Source organism: Neolamprologus multifasciatus, chromosome 5 (genome assembly GCF_963576455.1).
Source record: "Neolamprologus multifasciatus chromosome 5, fNeoMul1.2, whole genome shotgun sequence".
In the NCBI taxonomy this organism is placed as follows: Eukaryota; Metazoa; Chordata; class Actinopteri; order Cichliformes; family Cichlidae; genus Neolamprologus; species Neolamprologus multifasciatus.
In genome coordinates, this window is record NC_140443.1 from 9157613 (window position 1) to 9179651 (window position 22039).

General features: G+C 36.9%; 2 protein-coding genes and 1 long non-coding RNA gene across 8 annotated transcripts in view; 2 read left to right on the forward strand and 1 right to left on the reverse strand.

Moving 5' to 3' along the window:
• Nucleotides 1-8786, forward strand: LOC146518024 (complement decay-accelerating factor). 3 transcript variants are annotated; one of them, XM_085159965.1, is made up of 13 exons: nt 1-131; nt 2918-3103; nt 3194-3293; nt 3756-3826; nt 4054-4233; nt 4680-4718; nt 4848-4979; nt 5183-5242; nt 5787-5825; nt 5910-5951; nt 6048-6099; nt 7497-7572; nt 7771-8786. In XM_085159965.1, exons 1-12 carry the CDS (start codon nt 56-58, stop codon nt 7552-7554), a joined length of 1035 nt encoding a protein of 344 aa, XP_085016091.1. In that variant the 5' UTR covers nt 1-55; the 3' UTR covers nt 7555-7572; nt 7771-8786. The 3 variants fall into 3 exon arrangements, with proteins under 3 accessions (XP_085016091.1, XP_085016092.1, XP_085016094.1); XM_085159966.1 differs by lacking the exon at nt 7497-7572; XM_085159968.1 differs by lacking the exon at nt 5183-5242.
• On the reverse strand, nt 7741-20455 carry LOC146518025 (uncharacterized). The gene is made up of 2 exons (XR_014874142.1): nt 20340-20455; nt 7741-14937 (listed from the first exon to the last, which is right to left on the reverse strand). It is a non-coding gene; the product is annotated as an uncharacterized LOC146518025 (long non-coding RNA).
• Nucleotides 14876-22039, forward strand: part of LOC146518026 (uncharacterized) — a 26603-nt gene continuing 19439 nt past the window's right edge. Inside the window, exon 1 of one of the 4 annotated variants that reach the window (XM_085159962.1) lies at nt 14876-19118. The gene's annotated coding sequence lies outside the window, so the exon portion shown is untranslated. Of the gene's footprint in view, nt 19119-20547; nt 20654-20692; nt 21356-21622; nt 21729-22039 lie in introns of those variants that run through there. The other 3 variants (XM_085159961.1, XM_085159964.1, XM_085159963.1) reach the window with 3 other exon arrangements.

Sequence of the window (22039 nt, forward strand, 5' to 3'; positions counted from 1 at the left end):
GTTAACGTAAGGATTTTCCAGAGTTGGACCAGGATCTTTTTTCTCCTTCTGCGACATGGAAACTCTATTGGACACACAGCGAAGACTCAAGTCCCTGCTATTAATGTACCTCTTGGTCGTAAAGGCAGCAGGTCAGTAGTAACACCATTCTCGGGGGAGTCTGCTTAATGAGATAATAATTATCAACCAAGTCACAGGAAAACTCTAACTAAGAGAGCTATGCTACATTTTTTTTACTGTCTGAGCAAGAGGAAAAGAAAAGTCGCCAACTTCTATGAATATCTCTGAAATGATCAGCAGCTGTTGAGATATTTACAGTTATACAGTTTTATACATTTCACATTGAATACTACTAGCTGACACGAATATTTGAAATAAATTGTCATGATGAGAAATACCTACTACTCTACCATACAGCGCACTCCTGCGATTATTTTGAAGTAAACTAATTTAGAAAGTGAGAAATAATATTTCGAGCGAAGATGTCAGTTAAGCTAAGACTACCAAAAAGTAGAAAGTTTTTCTTTTTCTTATATTTTTTAGTAGTTGTTTGTTTAGTTCAGTTTACCTAGGTTTACTTATCCACAACTTTAGATTTAGATTTATTAATGACCTCTTAACATTTCCAGTGGGAAGACCTACTGAAATAAGAAATCCATGGTTACTTATTAACACTTACATTACCAAGATGGACAGGTGAATGCCTGGTTCAGCATTATAATATGATAACATACTATACCTAGTCTGTTGAGAGAGAAGAAAATTGCCACAATTTGTTGTTCAAACAACATATTTAACGTTTTAATAACTAGGTTTACCCTCAAAAGTAAGTTTAACATTTATTTCACCTGCTAAATATCTGATTTACACTAAGTTGAAGCACATATAATTGAAATCAATCTTGGTATTTTTAATTAGTCACAAGTGGTTACTCATTTTCTTATTTTGTAGAAAAAAACAACATCAGTAGCAACAGAGATCCATGTGATCACGTGTTAAATACTATGTATTTAGTAACCAGACATTCCCAAGTTAGAACTCAAGTCTGCTTAAAGGGAGTGTAGTTCCATGACCAGATACTCAGTGTATTTCGATGTATTTTTTTTCCATTAGCTTGCCATTTGAGTTAAATTAGAGAATGTTGACAGTACAAAGCCATAGCCATATCTACTTACACATGTTGATACATATAAGCACGCACACACTGAGGCACCATACATTGAGCCATGTGTGGGGGTGGCTTTATTCCAATGAACTAATGACCTCTGCGAGCACGCATACATTACAAACCTACATACAACCATCACAGCACAATGAACCTACAGTGAACCATTTTTTTCTTGTCATTTTGGTTAAGTATTTCTTTTATAATATAACAGCAAGTATCCATTTACAAATGCCAAGATTAGTCAACATTTCTTCAAACAAAAAGGCCCCTGTGATTTAAATTTCATTACTATGCACCAACCACATATGTTTAGGCTTTTTGAAGCCAGAAAAGAAAGTGACCCCAAATTCTAACTGTATACGTTAACACATTTATCAATATTACAGCTTTATCAGCTATATAGCTCCTGTATCAAGACACAGGAGAATCTCATGGATTATAATGAATTTTTGATTAAATTAATATTTAGAAGGAAGTTTTAGTTCTTGTTGTTTGTTACAGCCTCGTGAGAGAGGTAGTAAAGAATAAACCTAAAAGTAGAATTTCAATGTGGTTTAGTGTACATACAAATGTGATGTAATGTAAGTGGCCTTGTTTTCATATCTTTTACAAAACACCTGCAGACAGTAGGGTAGTCTTTTTTCCAGACAAAATCAGAAGATCTTCTCTGGAAAAGTCATGACTGATTAGTCAGTAGGCTCAGATTTCATATCTACTGATCGCTAATCTAACCTGAGGTAGGTTAGGTTTGGAGGATAAGTTATATTGCGGTAAGATATACTTTAGTAAGAAGTAAACCGCCTTTGTAGTACAAAAAGCCCAGGGTTAATCAGATTTGTTTTTAAAATCAAATTGTATCTATGTAGATATGTTGGTAGGAACTTTTCTTGTTTCTATGTTTATTTTTTTGTTTGCCATTCAGACATTCCAAAATCAATCTCTACAATCTGTGCATGCCAAAAAAAACAAAGCAGGTTTTAACTGAATGAATGAATAAGGCTTTAGTTCTTGGCTGCATACTCTAACATCAGTTTCATTTCCTCTTGGGGTTCTCTCAATTTTTATAAAATAGACCTGCTCCAAAACCTTGTGAATGTAAGCTTACTTATATCAGTCTAACCCTTTGTCTGTTATAGATATAGAATGATCAAATACATTGTACACCTGCATTTGCATTGCAAAGACCAAAGACTTTTGTAAACAAGCACCTGGCTTTAGGCTTTACACTCTCCCCCTTTGTTGGGAAATATTAGGAAATATGGGGAATCTCTTCCTGTGTGTGCAAGAAAGAAAGCATGCAGGAAAACACATTTTTGTGGGGCAACATTATCTCTTTTTTTCTTAAATATTCATTGGAAAACTTAGTATTAAGAATTAAGTGCATCTCATCACTAAGGGTATAGATTTTTCTGTATTATGATGATAGGAACCTATGTTTTCAGTGTTTTTATACAAGTAACAAAATGTGACTAACTGAAAATAAGGATGTTAACACAAACTTCATCGAAGGAAGTTATATTATTCCTCTCCATTAGGTTATTTATAGAAGTTGCCTTACTAAAAAAGCGATTTCTGATGAGGAATTAGGATCGACAGATTATTTTCATTCATGTCTTCCACTAAAGCCTATAAGTTATGTATGATATTGGCTGAATTTGTATTTACATTTTTAATCATTTTAATCAAATTTTTATGTTTAGTTTTTAATTGTCATGATTACTGATTTTAAACCATTTTTTTTACTTCCAGGTGACTGTCCTAAACCTGAGGGAGGTTACAATACTGTCCTAACCAATGAATCACTTCTAAAGAATGTTTTCCCAGAGAATATTATGGTCACATTAGAGTGTTCTAGTGGATATATTAAAGAAAGCGGCTCTGAATTTATAACTTGCATTAATGATCAATGGACTGAGTTAGAGCTCATCTGCAAGAGTAAGTCTTGTCTACTACTGTTATTTTGTGAGTTGATGTACAGCCTGAAACACCTGTAGTGATATCTGTTGTTTGTTTTTTATGCTACAGAGAAAGACTGTGGTCAACCTCCACCAAAGCCACATATGAAGTTTGATACAAGTGGGGGTACTCTGTTTGGTGCTCTAGTAAAAGTAACTTGTGAAAAAGGGCAAGTATAAACCTGTTTCACCTTCTCATACTTATCTGGTTGAGCATTGTGTTAAAATATAAGAAAATCCAAAAAGAAAAATGAAAATCATGAAGTAGTGACATACAAAAATAACTAAAATATTAATGTTCATTTCCAAACATTGCATTTCTTCATGCTGTAGTGCTAAAAGTTGTCTGGCACAAAGTACTGATAAATGACTGATGTCTGTGCAATGGAATGCATTGGCTAATGGAAAATGTTTCTAAAGAAAACAAAATACATATGAAAAACAAATAGATTGGTTGTCATAAGATGTTACTTTGTGGTTTCACTGGCTAGAAACTTGGCTCTCCTTCTAACAACAGTGATTGATTCAGTTATAAAAATGTTTTTTCAGTGCATTGCAATTTTATGACTGTTAAGGATGAACATTTGCTTAAATTAACAAAGCAGCTTTGTTTTCACTCTCTCTTTTTACAGTTACCAGATTAGCGGGTCGAGCTTCAAAGAGTGCTATGATCGAGGGTGGAGTGGCAAAGCTTCTTGCGAAAGTAAATGTCTTCATTTGTTAGCTATCAGTCATAGAACTGGTCAAAACTGTTACTTAATGTTTCTAAGATAAGCATTTCTTCAGAAACATTCCTCCAGTCCTCTATTCTGTTACTTTTTTCTCAATGTCAGTTATTAATGCCATTATATATATAAGGAGTAAAATGTGTTACTTTGTGATCATTTTGTGATTTTTTTTTTGGAGTAAAGAGGTTTTTCTGTTTCTCAGTTGTAACATGTGACAAACCTGCAATAGCCAATGGCAAAACTTCATGGGATTCTGGAGATGACCCAGAATACAACAATACCATACGTTATACCTGTCATGAAGGATACACCCTCATAGGGAGTGATACTGTTGTATGCGATGAAACTGGTGACTACAGTCCTGATCAACCTGTATGCAATGGTAAGGCTGATGCATCAGTGTGTTTTACTTGTTACTTTTAATGTTATGATGCAAAGCAGGTCGAGGTGGTCATAATGTTTTGAGAATATTACATTATTTTAGGATACAGATGTTTTTGTATTCTTCAACGTAGTTTTTATGAATGTTCTTTATGCTGACCACTTTCAAACCATGTCATATTATTGATTATGTATCGATTTGCCATTATCTTCAGCTTTTAATATTTACCTTTTATAAATGTTCTCCATCCATGTACTGGCACACTAATTCTAATAATAACCTAACATTGTATTAACTAAAGTGTAAATTTTCCCCACAAGAGTTGTTGGGGGGGGGGGGAGCTATGTGAAGGAGCAACAGCTGCTGCTGCTGTGCTTTTTCATTTTAGTTTTTCCTTTGACATGATATGATAGAAAGTGTTTTCTGTTTTTATTCCTATTTGACAGAAGTGAAAAGAGCGCCAGCTACTACTTCTCGACCACTAGGTATATAAAGAGAAATAATGGATAACAGTGGTTTTACAGAATTATATATATTGAAATATAGAGAATAATTATAAATTATGTGGTTTTACCTCTTCCATTAAAAAGCAATTTTTCTCTTCCTCGTGCTAGTTGCCATAACGGATTTGACAACAACTGACGCAAAAGTATCCACGTTTTCAGATTCCTCTGCTGCACCCACAGTTCACAGAACTCAAACTGTCACAACCAGTTCAATACCAAATCTCTCAACTTTACCAAAAGGTACAGAAAAGCTCTGAATTGATACTGTTTAATCACAGGAGCATGAATTTATTATGTGCATGTTGCATGCATCTCAGAAACGACTTTTCATATAGACCTACTGTTATCCTGTTGATACTTAAAAATTTAAAGTGAAAAATTTAACGTTTCTTGAAGCTTTGTTGAAACTTGGGAAGAATTATTCTATTTGTGCTGTTCAAAAGTTTTCAGAGAAAAAGCTACTTCTACCGGTATTCTGTCAACTACATCATCATCCTTTCAAGGTAGAGAGATGTCTTATAAAGCACTCAAGCATTTGAACCTTCTTTTTTAATATTTTGGCCTGATTTTACGTTACATTGACTACCAAATTGCATATTGTACACCACTGAATGTAATTACTTTGTGGAAAGAATATAAAGGTTCTCAAAGACTTTGAACAACATAGATTTTGATACTTTGTAACTGATTATAATGTCTCATGAGTTGACAGCTAATATAAAGCCATGAGATAGGTCGGTCATAGATTATTCATGTGCATATAACACATTAATTTTTTAATACAAAATGTACTTAGACTTTAACTTGCATAGTTTAACATTTTTGTGCTTGTGCTCTCTGGCTGAGAACACTAAATTATGAAATGTGAAAATTGTGAAATCTATCTATCTATCTATCTATCTATCTATCTATCTATCTATCTATCTATCTATCTATCTATCTATCTATCTATCTATCTATCTATCTATCTATCTATCTATCTATCTCCTTGTTGCCCTAATACTAAAACTGTGGTTGTTTGTTTGTTTTTTGTATATTTGTTTGCAGGCATGGATGATGGGAATGTAAATACTGCCACGGATAGTGGTGAGTTTTTTAACCCCAGTTTTAATAAGAAACATTTATTGTATTTTTTTCCATGTGCGTTTAACCTTGCTTGTCATTTTCCAGGAACAGTGGCTGCTGTGGTCATTGGTGCTGTGGTTTTGTTAGGTAATGTATATTGTTTCTTTTGGAATTTATATAGTGCATTTTGTTGTGGAAATGAGAACAAAACCAAAATATTATTTAATGTTTTTTTTTTTGCAGGTGTAATTATAGGTTTTATCCTATTGCACAAGTTTAACATGAGAAGAAAAGGGTAAGTTCCATTTTTTTTACTCTTAACTTCATCATGCATGGCTTACATTTGATTTTACTCTATATGCCTCTGCTACTTCTCTTTGCATGCTCTGCTCTTTTGACCTTTGAATATTTAGAGCTGTATTTTCAGAACCTATATGGACTTGTACAGTAATATATCGTCAATATGCTGCAGCAGTTTAAATCTATCCACTACATTTTAGTCTTTGAAATTCAGATGTGCGTGTGTGTGTTTCCGGACTGCTGAGGAATGAGGGAAGTCAGGAGGAAATCCTTTAACAAAAACAGCTGTGACATACAAATCAGCAAAAAAACAAAATCTCTTTCTTTGTTTTTTTGCTGATTTGTATGTCACAGCCATAAGGAATCAGAACATTTGTTATAATAAATTTAGCAAATGGATGGATAGATATTTTGCTGCTTATGCCCACAGAATGCTTAAAAAAGATGGACCTAGCTGCCTTTACATCTCCATTAGTTTGTGAAGTACCACAACAACCTGAGCATTTTTACCTTCACCTGTCTTTTTTTTAAAATCTGGCATGATGAACATAGAGCAGATATAACTAATAAACTGACGACACAGCATATGATATGGCTCATATGGGTCATATGGCTCATTGTCAATCAAAATGTATCAAAACCACATCGCATTAACATAAAGCAATGTTATCTCCCCCGGCAAAACTGGCCTATGACAGGAAAACAGATGACATTGTTTTTATGTAGAATACTTATATAGACATACAAAGCAATAAATATTGTTCACATTTTTTTGCAATAAAGAGGTTCGATTCATGTTTATTGTTTTTGGGAATTTGTTTGATTGACAACAACTGTGTTTATTGAATGGTTGTCCAAACCAAGACGACTAGGATCGCCTGTATAAATGATTGAAGAGTAGATATCTTGCTAGGTTTTTACAACCATACAACACAAGATGTTAAACTATTCAAATTCAATTCAATCTTACAGTCACCTCAAAGTGTTTTATATGGTAAGGTTACGAAAAACCTACCTGACAAACAAGTGATTAAGACCAAAAACTCACCAGGAAAGTGTTTACTGATGAAGGGATCCAAAGGGTAGTTTTTCTATTTACAACTGAGTTTTCTTTTGTGGTGACAAGAGTCTTCCTCTACTAGCCGTTAGAAAGAATCTAGGTTTAAAGTGTTCAGTCATTAAACTGTTCAGTCATTAAGGCTACATTGATCTCATATATACATTCAATGACAGAGTCATTTTGTTAAGTAATTAATTTCTCAATGTTGAATTGACTAACACCTAACACTTTTTATTGCCAATTAAGAATGCAATAAAACTAATAAATTTTTAACATAAAAGTAATATAACTCCATAATTCTGATGCAAATTCCTTATTTAATGGCACCATAGCTCATATGACACCAGAGAAGACCAGAAGCCGGGGTTATTACACTTCCAAAATCTTTAGATTGCCTGCCTCACCCAGGTATCTGTATAAAACCATCAAAATACACCAGAGACATATTTAACCATTTTTCTGTCTGTAAGTTCAGGTTGTTAATATTAGTATTGCTAGTGTTGTATCGAAGCCTAAAAAAGAATGATGCATCATTTCCCTTTTTGCATTACTTTGTGAATGAAGGTCAACTTAATGTTTTGTTTTTTTGCTGTTTTTTTACACTAGTTCACATGGAATTTCACCTTTATGAAAAGGCCCAAGGATGTACCATCAAACTGTAACAGTGCCTCTCTGAGTTGACGGGGAAAGACAACTTACTTTCATTGTTGCCGCAGTTCATTTGGCAGATAATCCACCCTGCTGAGCTTACATAGTTAAAGTATCAAACTTGGATTGCCTTTTGTAATATTATATTTGATTTTTGCATTATTTTAAAAGAAATTTGTAAATATTTTATTGTACTTTATTATTGCTGCTTATATATTATTTATGTTATAAAACAGAGTAAATACAATAATGTTGTTTTCTTGTTGTTCTTGCGAAAACATTTTTTTGTTTGCAGCTTTTGATCAATTTTACCACCATAACTTTACATGTCATGTTATATGTTAATGTGTTGTTTCATTTGGCCAGAAGAAAGGAGGTTAGAAAGGGATGCAGTGCATACAGTGTGGTTAATTCAGTGAGTAGAATGAAGTGGTGACTTCTAAAGATACAATCAGCTGCATTCTTTGCCTCCTGACTTTCTTTTCATCATTGTCTATTGTTGAGATCTAAGCTGCGGAAAAAAAGAGTAAACTGCACTCCCATGAGAAAAGGGCTGTGTAGTTTTTTTTCTCATTATGTTCTTTAGTTTTTTCCTCTTTGATCAGGCAAGATTTGGCTCTATTAAATATGAAAGGAATTTCCAAGACCAAGGAGCAAAATTGATAAACAAATATAACTGAATGGGTTCATTGAACGGATTGAGAAGCTGTTGTGAAAATGAAAATAATCTACTAGATAAGAGAAAGATTTTATAACCTAATTTTTGTTGTGCATGTTACTATTATGCAGGTTAAAGAACATGATGAAGTCTTCATCAAACCTTAAAATGTAAAAGTTTCTCTCCTAGGAGGAGAGCCTCAGTGAATGCATTCACTGTCATGTCAACAGATTAGCACAAAGCCATTATGCTGACAAGGGTGTGGATCCATACAGAGACAAGCCCAAAATAAAATGTGATGATGACTGTTTCATTGTATCCTGCTCAAGTGTTGTATTTCATTCAGTGTAATACTTCAGCTCTATCTCACGGCAGGATACGCCTTCATTAATATAGTTGTCTTAGTTATGCTGACAGACATTTAATTATCAGAGGGAAGTGGTTTTTGTTTTTCTCAGAAACCTTGACAGTCTTGGCAAAAACAACAATTCACCATAAGACACCTTAAAAATGAAATTTACAAAATTTATAAGGTTTTCTCACTGGTCGCATGTCCACTTTGCGTTGGACTTTTTTGTATTAAAAGGATACATCTGAGGAGTCTGTTTTTCTTATTGTAACAAAAACAAAACAAAAAAATTTTTGTCCTATAAAAGTTTTTCTTCCTTTGAAGCCATTGTTTGTTGAGCAAAACAAAAATCACGTCACTGAGACATCCAGTTGCAGTATGTGACAAATAAACAACTGAAAATGCCTCTGCAGAAAAAAAAATTTAATAAATGCAATCCCCCATAGCACACATCACTGTCTGTCTTCAGTTGCCCGAGGCATTTCTGGAGCAGCCATCTAAAGGGGCCGTCTTATTGATGTATTCACAGATGCTCCATGATTTGTCTTAAATTGTGGCTCTTACACTCAATAAACTTTGTCCTCTTTCTGTTGCTCATATAGCCTCAGGGTGCTGGACTTTGGGTGGCGACTAATATACTCAGGGGAAAAAAAGAAGGTAAGGAAACAAAATAGGTGTTAGGATTACATGGAGAAATGTACATGCTAAAAATGCTAAAAATTTGTCATTCTATCTCATTACTACGCGGTTAATAGGACTTGTACTCTGTTTTTTAAAGAGATGTTACTGTCATGAAATTAAAATGACAATCCTTATATAAGGTGCATAAAGAAACAGACCCATTTAGCTCATTGCTAAATGGTTGTTAGGCAACACAGTAATGCTATATAAGATTTGATATAGATACGAACCTTCAAGGGCCTCAGATTTGCATGTGTGTCAAGTGTGGTTGCTTAACTCCTAGGCTAGCAGGAGTTGGGGGACAAATACACAAACACAGAGACATGTTTGTTTGTTTTTGCAAACCATCCACCAACTGAGTCAAAACCACAGATATTAAATGAAAAGAAAATTCCTTGGATTGTCAAAGTAATTCTGTTTCCTGGCACCTAAAGCCTTTGCACAATTTAATCATCAATCCATCAAAACATTTTGTAACAATTTCAGACCAACATTGCCACCCCTAAAGCCATGCTGTTATCATGATTAAGAATGAAGAATCTCATTGGGCTTCTCCTTTGAACAGAACATTACAACAAACCCTCTAACAACATGATGACAAATCCAGCGTCTGGGGAGGGATGACGCATGAGGAACTCACAATATTGGCCAGTCTTTTAAAAGGCTTAGTCACCTAGTTGTCATCAAAGTGGCTTACCCTTTAATTACCAGCCTTGATCCTTTAATTCCCACCAGTCTTGTGATTTTCAACAATACTCATTTGTGCAGTTAACAAAAACAGTTTTCTGTCTAATTTGCATATATTGACCAGCCAACTTTACCGACCCTCTTCTGTAGCTTTAACAATCAAATAACAAATACAGAAGTACAAAAACGAATGGAAAGTTGGAAAAACCAAGTGAAAACAGAAAACAGGCTGGTTGTCTTTCGTGTCTGACCAAGTGTTCCACTCACCAAAATCTGTAACATTTATTCTGCCTACTCTTTAACTTTGTTTTTCCACTGACCTGCCACACCCATAGCGGTTCACTATGCATCATCACTGTCATAAAACCTTAAAAAAACTGTCACTGTCAGAAAATCTTTCAAAAGAACCACACGAGCAGATTTACAGGAAAGAAAAATAAAGGAAGGAAGTGATAAAACCCTGGCTTTCTGAGTTCCATGTGCTATGCATATTTAAAAGTAGCTCCTCTTGATTTTCCATTAGACTTCCATGAGCTTTTGTCGTGTTTGTGAAGAAAAAAAGATGTGGTCCTGTTATCTCTGTTTGTGGGTTTCCTAATAGTTTTCTTTCTTTTTCTGTTCATATAATAGAAATTCAGACATTATTAATTTTAGTTCATAAGCTTGTTATGTTATTGTCAAAAAAAATCAAACATTTATTTAGCAAGTTTTAAATCAAATGGACAAGTGGGCTTTAGGCTGGCTCCCATCACATGAACTTCTCAAGATCATAATTAATTTTTGGATTATGTCACAACACAAAGGGGAGGAAATGTTTTTGCGGATGAGGGGCACTGGGTAGTTATTTTCCAGCAACATGGTAAAGCTGGGGTGGGGGTGGGAGCACTGTAACAGTGGAAATGATGCAGTTTTACACATGAGGTAAACAAGAAAAGGCAAAACGTCAGACTGATGAAAACGTGTAATTGTGAAGTAAACCACTAGCCAAACAGGAAGAGAGGGCATGCATACTTTTGTTTATGATTCACGTGTGTTGTCTAAAGCACTTCCAGGGCTACACAAAATATGGAGGGAAATTAGAGAGTGGCTTTGGCATAACTGTTTTGTGGTGGAAAGGAGAATGAGGAAACCCCTCTTTAAAATTGTTCTCATGAGTGGGGCGGATGGAAATCTTTAAGCTGAAGACAAGCGATAAATGGTTCCCACTGAGGACTGAGAATTAGACAAAAAACAGATGTTAAACAGGGATGCCCCACCATCTGTATCACACTGTAAATGTTTACATGCTTTTACTGCAAGCACCTTCAACAATATGGAAACCATTACTGTTAGTTATATTAACACTTGTGATGTACTTATATTACTTACAATGAGACTTTTGAGACAATGAGATAGTTTTTCAGTGTAGTGTTGCTTCTAATCAGAAGCATTTTTTTTCTCTAAAGGCTTTTGTATAACTTTTTACAAACTGTGGACATTCTCAACGTTAAATGCTCAGTCTAAACGGTTAAATGCAACTCAAGAGTTTTGTGCATAGGTTATAGGTTATAGAGGGAGTCTAGGTTATACTCCCTCCACATTTTTTCTAACAGTAGATGGATTTCAGAAGGCAAGGACGCTTGCCCACCATTTCACACTGACTTTTAGTGTGCCAAATGTCAATACAATTTCTTTAGATGCTGTCATCGTCCTGAGGTGTTGTTTTTTCTGTTTTGGACCATATTACATATTTGTTTCTACTGTATTTTCTCTCATTCTTACTGTTAAGGTTCCTATCTCTGTCTCAGCTGTCCTCTGACCACTTTCTGTTTTACTTTGAACCTTTCTCTTGTCTGTTGTTTTGATTTTACTTACTGTTTTTTCCCCCTTTCCTTTTTTCCACATAGCTTTGTTCCCAGTTTTTCAGGTGCATATGAGTTTGTCATCGAGGTTTCTGCTTTATTTGCCTCTTTTTGGATTTTGACTTGTACTTTAGCCAGTAAAGGCTAAAGAAAATTGTTTGTTTCCATCTGCGTCTGTGCTCTGCGCGAGCCCGCTCATCAGATAACAGACTCAGCTTGATGAAATGCCTTACAAGTTGTTTTTGCAATAGTCCCTAACATTAACATTAGTATAAATACAGAACTAAAATGTCAAACAGCTTTGGTGACAGATATCTGAAGCTTGCTAATGTTAGTTAACATTGGCCGCTGTAAACAAGTGGTGATTCCAGACTAATCAAAGCTTTACAAGCCAAGTTTTGTTTTGTTTTTTTAAGTTAATGACAACAACTTCTCATTTTTAAGAGGTTATGATATTCTCTTCTTAGTCCATAAGTGTTGTCTTGGTAATAAAATGACTGCAGGGCTTCTAAACATTGTGTCTGCCATGACCAATCTGTCATTTGTCAGTTTTCTTCCTGCAGCTGCTGAGGTCAGGGGCAAATTATATAATTTTAAGCAAGCAGTGATACTAGTCTTACTAGACCACAGAACAGGGCTTGGTCACAAATGGATGAGGCAGATGACGTCATGTTTAACAAACTCCCTATGACTCACTTTTTCTTTATAGTGGAAGTAAAGTAAGTGGGTGGACAGTGAAGTATGTTTTTGTGTGCTGTTGATATAGAAACTCACTCTGATGACGGCTTCATCTCCCCGGTTTCCTTCTTTCCAGACACAACAGATGAAAATAAGGTCAAATTGAGATTTACCCCATTCGATGACAGCCTTTCAGTAGCCTCTTTCATGCCATTTTATTTTACCTAGACTTCACACTTTTTTTGTTAAAGCTAGCAGCGGGAAATCAATAAAAAAGCTGTGTTAGATGACACCACTTAGCAGCTAACCCTGTTACTCTCTTTTAAGAGAAAATGTCAGAGGAGGATTCGGGAAGCAGTAAGGAGACCTTTCAGCTGGTGATGGTTCAACATAAGCAAAGGATGTTAGAAGTGGTGGCAGATCTGTAATTCATGAACCTGATAGTAAATCCTGCCTAACATTTACTGAACTGTAATAAGTGTGTTACCTGACTGGTCAGTGACTATAATTAATCATTCTGTAGCTCTTTTAGATATAATTCTTAAAGACAGTATGTACTCATAGTTACAAAGAGCAAAATTCAATTGGAGTGTAGCTGTTGTCAGAAAGAAACAAAGCAAAACTCTCATTGGCAGCCTGTGCACTTTTTTATCATGTCAGTTTTGATACTTCACATAATATAGTATGAAATATGACTCTTTAAGTGTAAATAGGTGGGTAACGAGAAAAGAAATATCTATATAGTGGTCAAATTTAGTCTGATTTGTGATGTAAATACAGACTTAAATTAATCTTTATGTAGTGGTTAGATTGATTCCTACTATTAACCTTTTCAAATTATGCATTTCTGAACCCTCTTAGGTGAGGTTAATCACTCAGAAATTTTAATTAAGAATTTTCAGTAATTTATTCAAAAAGACCTCAGTTTTAATGCATGTGTCAGCTACGTGACGTGTAGAGGGTGAAAAGGTTGCCATTTAGTGGCTTAATGTTTTAGGCTAATACTGGTTCTTGTTCCCCATCTAGCGTCCAGGTAAATGAAGCGCGTGAGAGTCTGTCAGGCACGTATTATATGATTACATGCAATAATTTAGCTTGAAGCTCATAAACAAGAAAAACAAATCCTGCATGAACACTGGATAAACTGTAGGCTATAATTAAAAAATGATTCAGTGGCTGATGCTGAGCTTCTCTCTCCCTAAAAACAGTATTGTTACTAAATTAATCCAAAAAGTTTAAAAACAAAATATATTACACATAATTAGATAATATTGATAGTGTTAGTGTCAGGCTAAAACTGTTTAGAAAAACTGTCAAGTGCATAATTTAAATGGAATACACTGTTTCGATGACTAAAGGACAGATGTACATTTTAAAGAACTACATGAACCCTATACCACAACATCTGGACCAGTTAACCACTGAAGCATATAATCCCTTTTTTATGTTCTTGGAAGAAACTCAGAAGACATGTCTGTAATTTGCAGATAACATGGCTGAGTGACTGGAACATGGCAAAAGGTCTTTTTTCCTTTTTAATCCTTTAAAAAAAGTTTTGCTTCACCCTGCACGTTTCTTCTTGGTCTCCTGAATGAACGGGGTTACTCAGAAAATCTTTCACTGTCAGTTCAGTTCAGTAATATAACACCAAATCACAACAACAGCTGCCTCAACAGGCTTTATATCATAAGGCAAAGACCCTACAATAATATACTGCTTCAAGAATTCTTTATTGGCAAGCCTGGACAATTCTGGAGATTGTAGAGCAATGCTGCCATCTAGTGGAATTCCATCTGCAACTGAAGCAAAATCTTTGTTGATAGTCCCTCCACATTGTAACCGATTTCAAATGGTGCTAGACATGATGGAAACTCTGAACACCAGAGGAAAACGGTCAGCCTTGGTAAGAGGTCTAGTGGTCAGAGAACTGGGATGAAACTGGTGGGGTTTTTTTCTGATTTGCTGAGCATTAGGATTGGAATATTACATGGAGAAATGTACAAGAAATCTAGAGCTACATCTAAATTTATGACACAAACAATGCAGTAAACTTTCTGTCAACCTAATGAAGAATATGGTTCAGTGACATCATTTCCGAAGTGTGTTCCCACTCAAGAACACCGATTTCAAATGGTGCTAGATGGGATTTTGCACTCTAAGACACCATCTGAAACCAGTTCCCTGGGGAGGATAACTTTGAGAGAATCCATTGCCTGAAGGCATGTCCTCATCTGAAATTAGAAAATAAAATAAATAGAAACACTGCTGTAACCACTTTGAGCACATCATTTTACAGTTGATTTGTTCAGTGTCCTTGGGAACACAAAATCAAAGCAGAGTTTCTGGCACATTTTGTGTTTGAGAATCAGACGACAATGAAGTTAATCAACATGCTGAATTTTCATTTTAGCAACCGATTTGTTCTAATACTGTCAAAGCACCTCAGCCCACAAGGTAGTAAATTTGATTTGTGTACAAATAAAAATAATACTAATTAAATTTCCCATTAGGCAGATGTTCTTTCCTGAAGTCATAGCCACCTGCCCAATGTAATTAATGATGCCCTTTGAAATGGCAGTAACACTAGTTTCACAAATGACAGCTTTTTGTTTTGACTACATTGTGGAGAAAAACATAATTTTTTTTGTTTTAAGGCACTGATCTGTGGCTTTTTCAGAGGGAGAACTCGTGCTGTGGTGTTGAAATTACATAAAAGCATTTTTGATGGACATCCCTTTAACTTTTAGATAATGACTTTGAAACAAAAAAATACAACTGTTTCCCTTATTGACGATGAAGCTGACTCTTTATGCTAAGTACAGCTTACTGAATATGTGCAATATGTGCTACAGACACATTTGATTTAAGTTCAAAGATTCAAGCTAAAAAGTCACTACTTTAGAATTAAAACTTTCCAAGTGGAGACAAATTTAAATAAGAACTCCAGACTCAGGAAGATTCAGACACTGAGAGCAACGAAATGATTGATGGACAGAACACTTCAGAATGACACAGCAGCTCAGTATCTTGCATTAGGAGAGCATCAGGTGATCTCAATGTAATAAAGGGCACAGTAGCAGCTTGGCACCAGAAACGAACTCTAACAAAAATTGTCGATGAATCATACTGTGGAAAAATAGATCGCTGCAGCTCCCCGTGGATTTCTTTGTAAGGCACAATAGGATACTGTGGCCTCTCCTGGGTCTGCCTCAGGCATCCAGTCCTGCTCTTGGTCCAAGTGGAGTTGACTGTGGTGCAAAATGGGAAAAATAGGTCCTGAAATAGGTAACTATTCATTAGTAAGAACTCCTGTTGTTCATCCCTATAAGGTATGCAAAGTACATAATGTCCATAGGGAACTCATTTGAGACTTTCTCTGTTGCTGCTCCTGGTTTCTGCTGGAAATACAGCACAACACCAAGACAAATAAAGTGGAAACTCACCACGTTCTATTTGTGGGTCGAGCATGAAAAGGCTGGCATGATCCTGCACTATATCAGCTCACTGCGTTCTGCTGATGGGAAAATGTGACGTAGAAACTAATCCCAAAACCATCATGTGTTTTTCAGGCATAATTTCCCTGTCAGTGAATCTCTAATCCTCCTCACTTGTAGTTTAATGTCTTGTATTCACAAACAAAAGCAGTTGTACTATACTGGCACTAGTAAAAAAAACATTAGGGAATATATGGCGGCCAGTGCTATTATGCAGATATATATTTGTGTCCAAACAAAATGCAAAGCTATTGGTTTTGACAGGAACTCACGGTATTTACATGAATACAGCACCAGCTTCAGGAGTAACTCAGGCAGACAGTGTAGTCTAAAGGCCGCGACACTCCTTTCATCCGTCTTTGCCCTGTTTATTCTGACTCCTCCCACGCCACAGTAATAGCAGTGAACTCTGTATCTACGTCTGTCCTGATCGCTTGTTCTTTTTACTACAAGCTCTTCTCGCCATCTATTGTGTGTGCAGAAGCTGCTTTCAGCATCGAAGCAGTTTTTTTCCCCCTGCCAAGTCACCTGACCATCTACGGCTTGTTAAAGGCGCATCACTCCGGTTTGAGTTACGCAACTAGTGGTTTAATTTGAAGTCACAATATCAAGATGCATGCGATCACCACCTTTAAAATCATAGGCAAACGGCTTTAAAAAAGGATTACAGGTAACATAACTGTGCCCCAGTGCGTGTGTGTCGATATATCGATACACACACAATCCCAATCTCAGCAGACTGTTAATGTGTCACAGAGAGAGACACTGGGTTGGGCCAAATTAGAGCAGGTGACGTAAAATGAATGCTGAATGCCTACATATGTGTGACACCGTGTGCGTGTGACAGTGGGGGGAGGGGTTGTGTACTTGTGTGCACGTGTAAACAGGGTAGGTGGTTAATCCTCTTACAGATTAGAGGTCCTAATTTATCGGGAGTGAGAGGGGCAAACTCATCGAGGTGATGTGTTTTTGAACCACCCTTAACAATTGGGCTGCTTAACAAAAACCTACAGAATATTTTGGTTCACAGACGTGAATGTATATATGTGGAGTACACAACACATTGGAGAGCTACTTTAATTTGACTTTAAAGTTGACGTTCACTGCTTTTTCATTTACTGCCATTAAAGGAGCTGAGGCAAAAAAAAGAAAAAAGAATCACATGATACCTGTCTGGAACTATTAGACCTCATCTGCTGTTGATTTTTTTTTCTGTACAGACAATGTCCTAACAGTTCCAAATATTTGGATCTTATAAAACTTGGATGTCTCCTCCTATGTTGCATCACCTCCACTTCAGAGCAACAAATTGTAAAATGTTTAGAGAGGTTAGAGCCGTAACGCGTTCAGATGAGCCTGACACTTTGTTTATTGGATCTGCTGCACAATGGGTGGGAATAAATGGGAACGCCACAGGCGGAAGACTTGATTTACACTTTATCACGTTGTCCTGGCTCCTACTCTTCTTGTTGGGATGGGAAATATCAGATGTCATGGTGGTAACAAGAGTGGGGTTATGAGTTAAACAAGTAGAGAGAAAAGTATACACAGATTTAAAATATTTTAAACATGGCTGTAAAAACAAATTAAATTTCACTTTCTGAGAGAGGTGAAACCAGTTTAGTGTTCCCTGCTGATAAGTTATTTTGGACAAAAATACTGAAAAACACAAATAAGCTATGATACTGTTTCACTTTCCTATATTTGTTCAATCGTAAGTATTTACAGTAGTTAAAAACAAGAAATATGGAGGCATTTAATAATGATGGCAGGTGCCCGTAGACTTGTGAGTTCCAGCTGTTTTTGCCTCTTTCACAGCACATTAGGTACTAGCAGCTAACAATACCTGCAAATGAATGCTGCCTCACACTTATCTATTAATACATCATCATCTGGCAAGGCCAGCAGTGCTCCAAGTTTAAATTTAGCACTGTCATCTCTCGGCTCTGTGCCACCTCCTATTCTGTAATCTGTGTGTAGGAGGGATCTGTTTTAAGAGGCAGTGGGTCGCTCACTATTTCTCTGAAGGCTTATGTGGGCTACAGGTGATGCTGGCCCCCTGCTGTAAACACATCCGTCAATGGATTCACACGGCCTCTCTCGTCTTTGAAAAGCACCTCTTTGCCGCATCCATTTTTGGACCAGCCGAAATCAGCTGAATTGCATTTACTCCGGCTCTAAAAGAGGGATTGTTTTGTAGTAGTTTTTGGTAACCTCTCTGTTGTGAAATTTCTCCACGAAGTCTGAATAAAACTGGGTTGAAGGCTTCTGTTTGTTTGACTTGAGAGCCATCGCCTCCCCCCCAAAAGAATGGCAAAATAACTATTGAGGTCACGTTTCCTTGTCTGTGAAAGTGGGTCGCTTCTGCTGGTCAGCCTTTTAAGAAGTGGTAAACATTAGGACTACACGGGGCCTGATTCTCACACCAGAGAAGAATAATCGAATGGCCTCTGGCAGCCTTTAAAACCTAATTCAGAATATATTACTTGATTCATATTTTCAAGATAATGCAAATGAGCCTTTGTGATGTTTTGCTGTGAGGCCACCCCGACCCTCCTTTGGTGATCAGATTGTGCTTTCTCCCGTAACCTCTACCTCAGTTTTAAACCGACCATAATGACATTCCCTAGGGAGTCAAGTTTCTATTCAGTACACATAATTAAAGTTCAAAAGGTCCCCTCCCCTTCTTTGTCTTCCTCTCGCTTTCCATTTCCCTGTCAGTGGTTTCGCAACTCATGAGGTTACTGCTGATTCACCCATTGAGTGAACAAATCCACTTGACAGGATGGTGTTTGCTCTGCCTGTGTGTCTCATTTTCACCTGGTCTCTGAGAGGCAACGAAGCACCTTATCTTCTGTCCCTTTGACAGGTTAGCAGTAGGAGGGACCACACCTTTCTTCACTGAGGTCATAAGGAAGGTAGGAGAGACCAGCCGCCTCAGTGCCAACAGCAACAACGCTGTTATCACATCAAGCGTGTCAGTGTCCTATTGTGCTCTGGCAGGGGTACATTACAAGCTCTAGTAAAGTGTGACAAATCTGCTAAATGGCTCCAATTTACAGTAACAGCGAAGATTGCAAAACTATGACTAACAGCTTAAGGCTGTCAGTAATTTATTTAAGTTTTATAATCCGGTTATCTTTGACCATGCCACCAATATAGCGTAGGGTTTAGTAGGCCCAGATATAAAGAGGAAAAACACCGAGTGGTCATTCGAGAGGAAAAATACCTGTGTGTCAACATCTCTGCACAGCAAATAATATTGCCAGCTATTGTATTACTCAATAGCACCCCCTATGTTTTGGACATACAGCTTGTTTTTGAAAGATCAAGTGCACACTCCCAGGTTACTATTAAGGACCTCCTGGGATCTCTGTGACGCAGCAAATGTTGCTTGATACCTAACCCACAAATCAAGCTGCGTCACCATTGTGTTGCTTACTAAACGCTCAAGTTTTTATTTCCTCTCAAATCCCCCAAATAAGAGCACAACACGTATATGTACGCTAGTCTTTATTCAAAACTGCACTTTAATGATGACAACACAATGAAAAATGAGGCCACTGGCTGTTTAAGGATCGTGCCAATACGAACTGCGTAACATCGTCCTCTCCCACAACAGGATTACGCACTATCCATCTCTTGCGCAGCATCCTATTCGGAGCTCTTCCTCGACACGCCATCCTTGTCGACACCACGCTTTGTTTACATCCTCATTTTAACGTTAAAAACAGTCACAAGTCAAGTTTCGGAATGAGCTCAACTACGCTGTCATGCCTTCGCAGCACGTTCAAACATCGCAGCGGAAATTCCCACTGGATTTCAAGTGGCTTGTCGGACTTCGCGCTGACGCAGTTTAATTTACCTGTTGTCATATCGATGATGAAGCACCGTGATTTCACAAAAGTGTTTAAAACCGCTTTTTGCCATCAAGCCTCCGCGTCCTAGCCTATAAGACTGTGAAAGCAAGACTTTTATTTTCTTTCGTCATTCTTTACACTCTCACGACAGCACCCCTGGGCTTTTATTCTTACCTTTTCATCCAGCAATCCAGTGGTTATGAATTACATAGTGGTATTCTCTACGCAACATACGCAGTATTATGTCGCTTTGGCCATGTAATAGCATAAATAACTTACGTGTTTATCCCAAGCCTGTCTTCCTCCCGTGGCGAAGGAGTGTCACTCACTTCCCGGCCGGTGGCACTCAGACCCGGTCCTCGCTGAACGATCAGTCCATCTGATTCAGGTTTCGACGTTACTGTCGCCATTATCAATCTCAGAGCGCGCGTTATCACAGTGTATTCCCCTAACGATTTTCCATAGCGCAAGACGAGAACCCCGCCCCTGACACTCCCCCGGTTCCTGATTGGCCGAGCGGCTGGAGACTCTTTCCTCATCGCCAGAATCACATGTGGCTGACGCATGTTTACAAACATCGGTGAAATCACATGGTAATGGTCGCCGTTTTACCGTAAACTACCTCCCACTGACGCAGATACCAGATGTCGTGACGAGAGCCTGTTACGAAAAAAATGAAAACAGCAAGTAGAACATATAAAGGATATTTATCATTTTAGATATAAAGAGTAGAAATTGCTGGTACACTTTACCTTTGGGGGTGGGGCGCATTTCTGTTTAAATTATATAGCTTTTCAAAAATTGTTTTCTTCTGCCCTACTCCCGCTAATGTCGCACGAAAGTGGACTTGGTTTATACTTGATCAGGCAATAATTGCTTACATTTTAAATGGTTAAAAAGATATGAACCATGATCATTTTAAGTAATATATTTCATAGCTGCTACACACAGACGAAGTTATATTAACATCCGCATCAAATTATATAGAATGCTTAATTTAATGGCCTTGTGATTTGAAGTACTCTCTTAATAAGACTAAAGCCACCCCTCCCACCCCTTTTTTCTTCTTCGTAAAGGGACCTCCTAAAATGTTTTGTAACATAACTGATCCTGCAGTAAGTTGTAAGGTTACAAAAAAAACCCCAGAAAAACAATCGTCTACATTGCAATGACCATTGTGTCACAATAGATGGCACCATATTCATGAAATAGTGACTTGGTACCGTGAGGTTATTTTTATGGGTGGATTATACTATATCAGAAGTGAAATTCTAGACATTCACTATACATCTTTTGTGAGTAACAGATGATTTCTATCCTATAAACATGCTATATTTCTTTATACCAAGATTCGGGCAAGGAGCTGCTCAAATGGTAAAAACAAAACCGTAGACTGTGTGATTCTGTATCTGCCTTTGGAGCTACTGCAGTTTGTATAGTTAGGTTATTATCAGACCGAAGAAGACGTTCATTCTAATTTAGGCGGTAAACGTCACAAATCCCGTAGCAACGATTACTCTGACGTGATTCACTGCTTCACTTCACTGCACTTTACGGTAATTGTTATGTCATGTAGCTTGTGTTTTGGTGAGATATTTATGGCAGCTGAGACCAGTTATCAAAGTAATTAAAGTTCCCACTCTTACACAGACAAACAAAGCCAACCTGGTATGTGTGTTTAAAGTGGTAGCTGTTTGATTAGACTCGGTTACTTAGATTTTTATTACACCTTCCGAATTATGTTCTTGTTTTTGAGAAAAAGTGAAAAATATTATTAATTTGTAAGAGAACAAATCTGTTTTAGTCTCAGTAGTGTTACCAGGGCAGCTACCTCTCTGAGTTTGATATTAGTTCTTGTTTAAGAGCAGCATGATAATTGACTGAATGACAAATTCCCAGTAGATGGAGACACAGCTATCATCTGAAAGGCTAGCTCAGTGGTATCAAACTGATTTCAGTTTTGATATGTTGTAGATGGG

What these genes read in the sequence shown, in the direction of transcription:
- LOC146518024 (XM_085159965.1), top strand. Translation starts at nt 56, where the DNA reads ATGGAAACTCTATTGGACACACAGCGAAGACTCAAGTCCCTGCTATTA. An exon ending in TCTCTCAACTTTACCAAAAG is followed by an intron (nt 4,980 to 5,182) that starts GTACAGAAAAGC and finishes GCTGTTCAAAAG; the next exon opens with TTTTCAGAGAAAAAGCTACT. An exon ending in AAATACTGCCACGGATAGTG is followed by an intron (nt 5,826 to 5,909) that starts GTGAGTTTTTTA and finishes GTCATTTTCCAG; the next exon opens with GAACAGTGGCTGCTGTGGTC.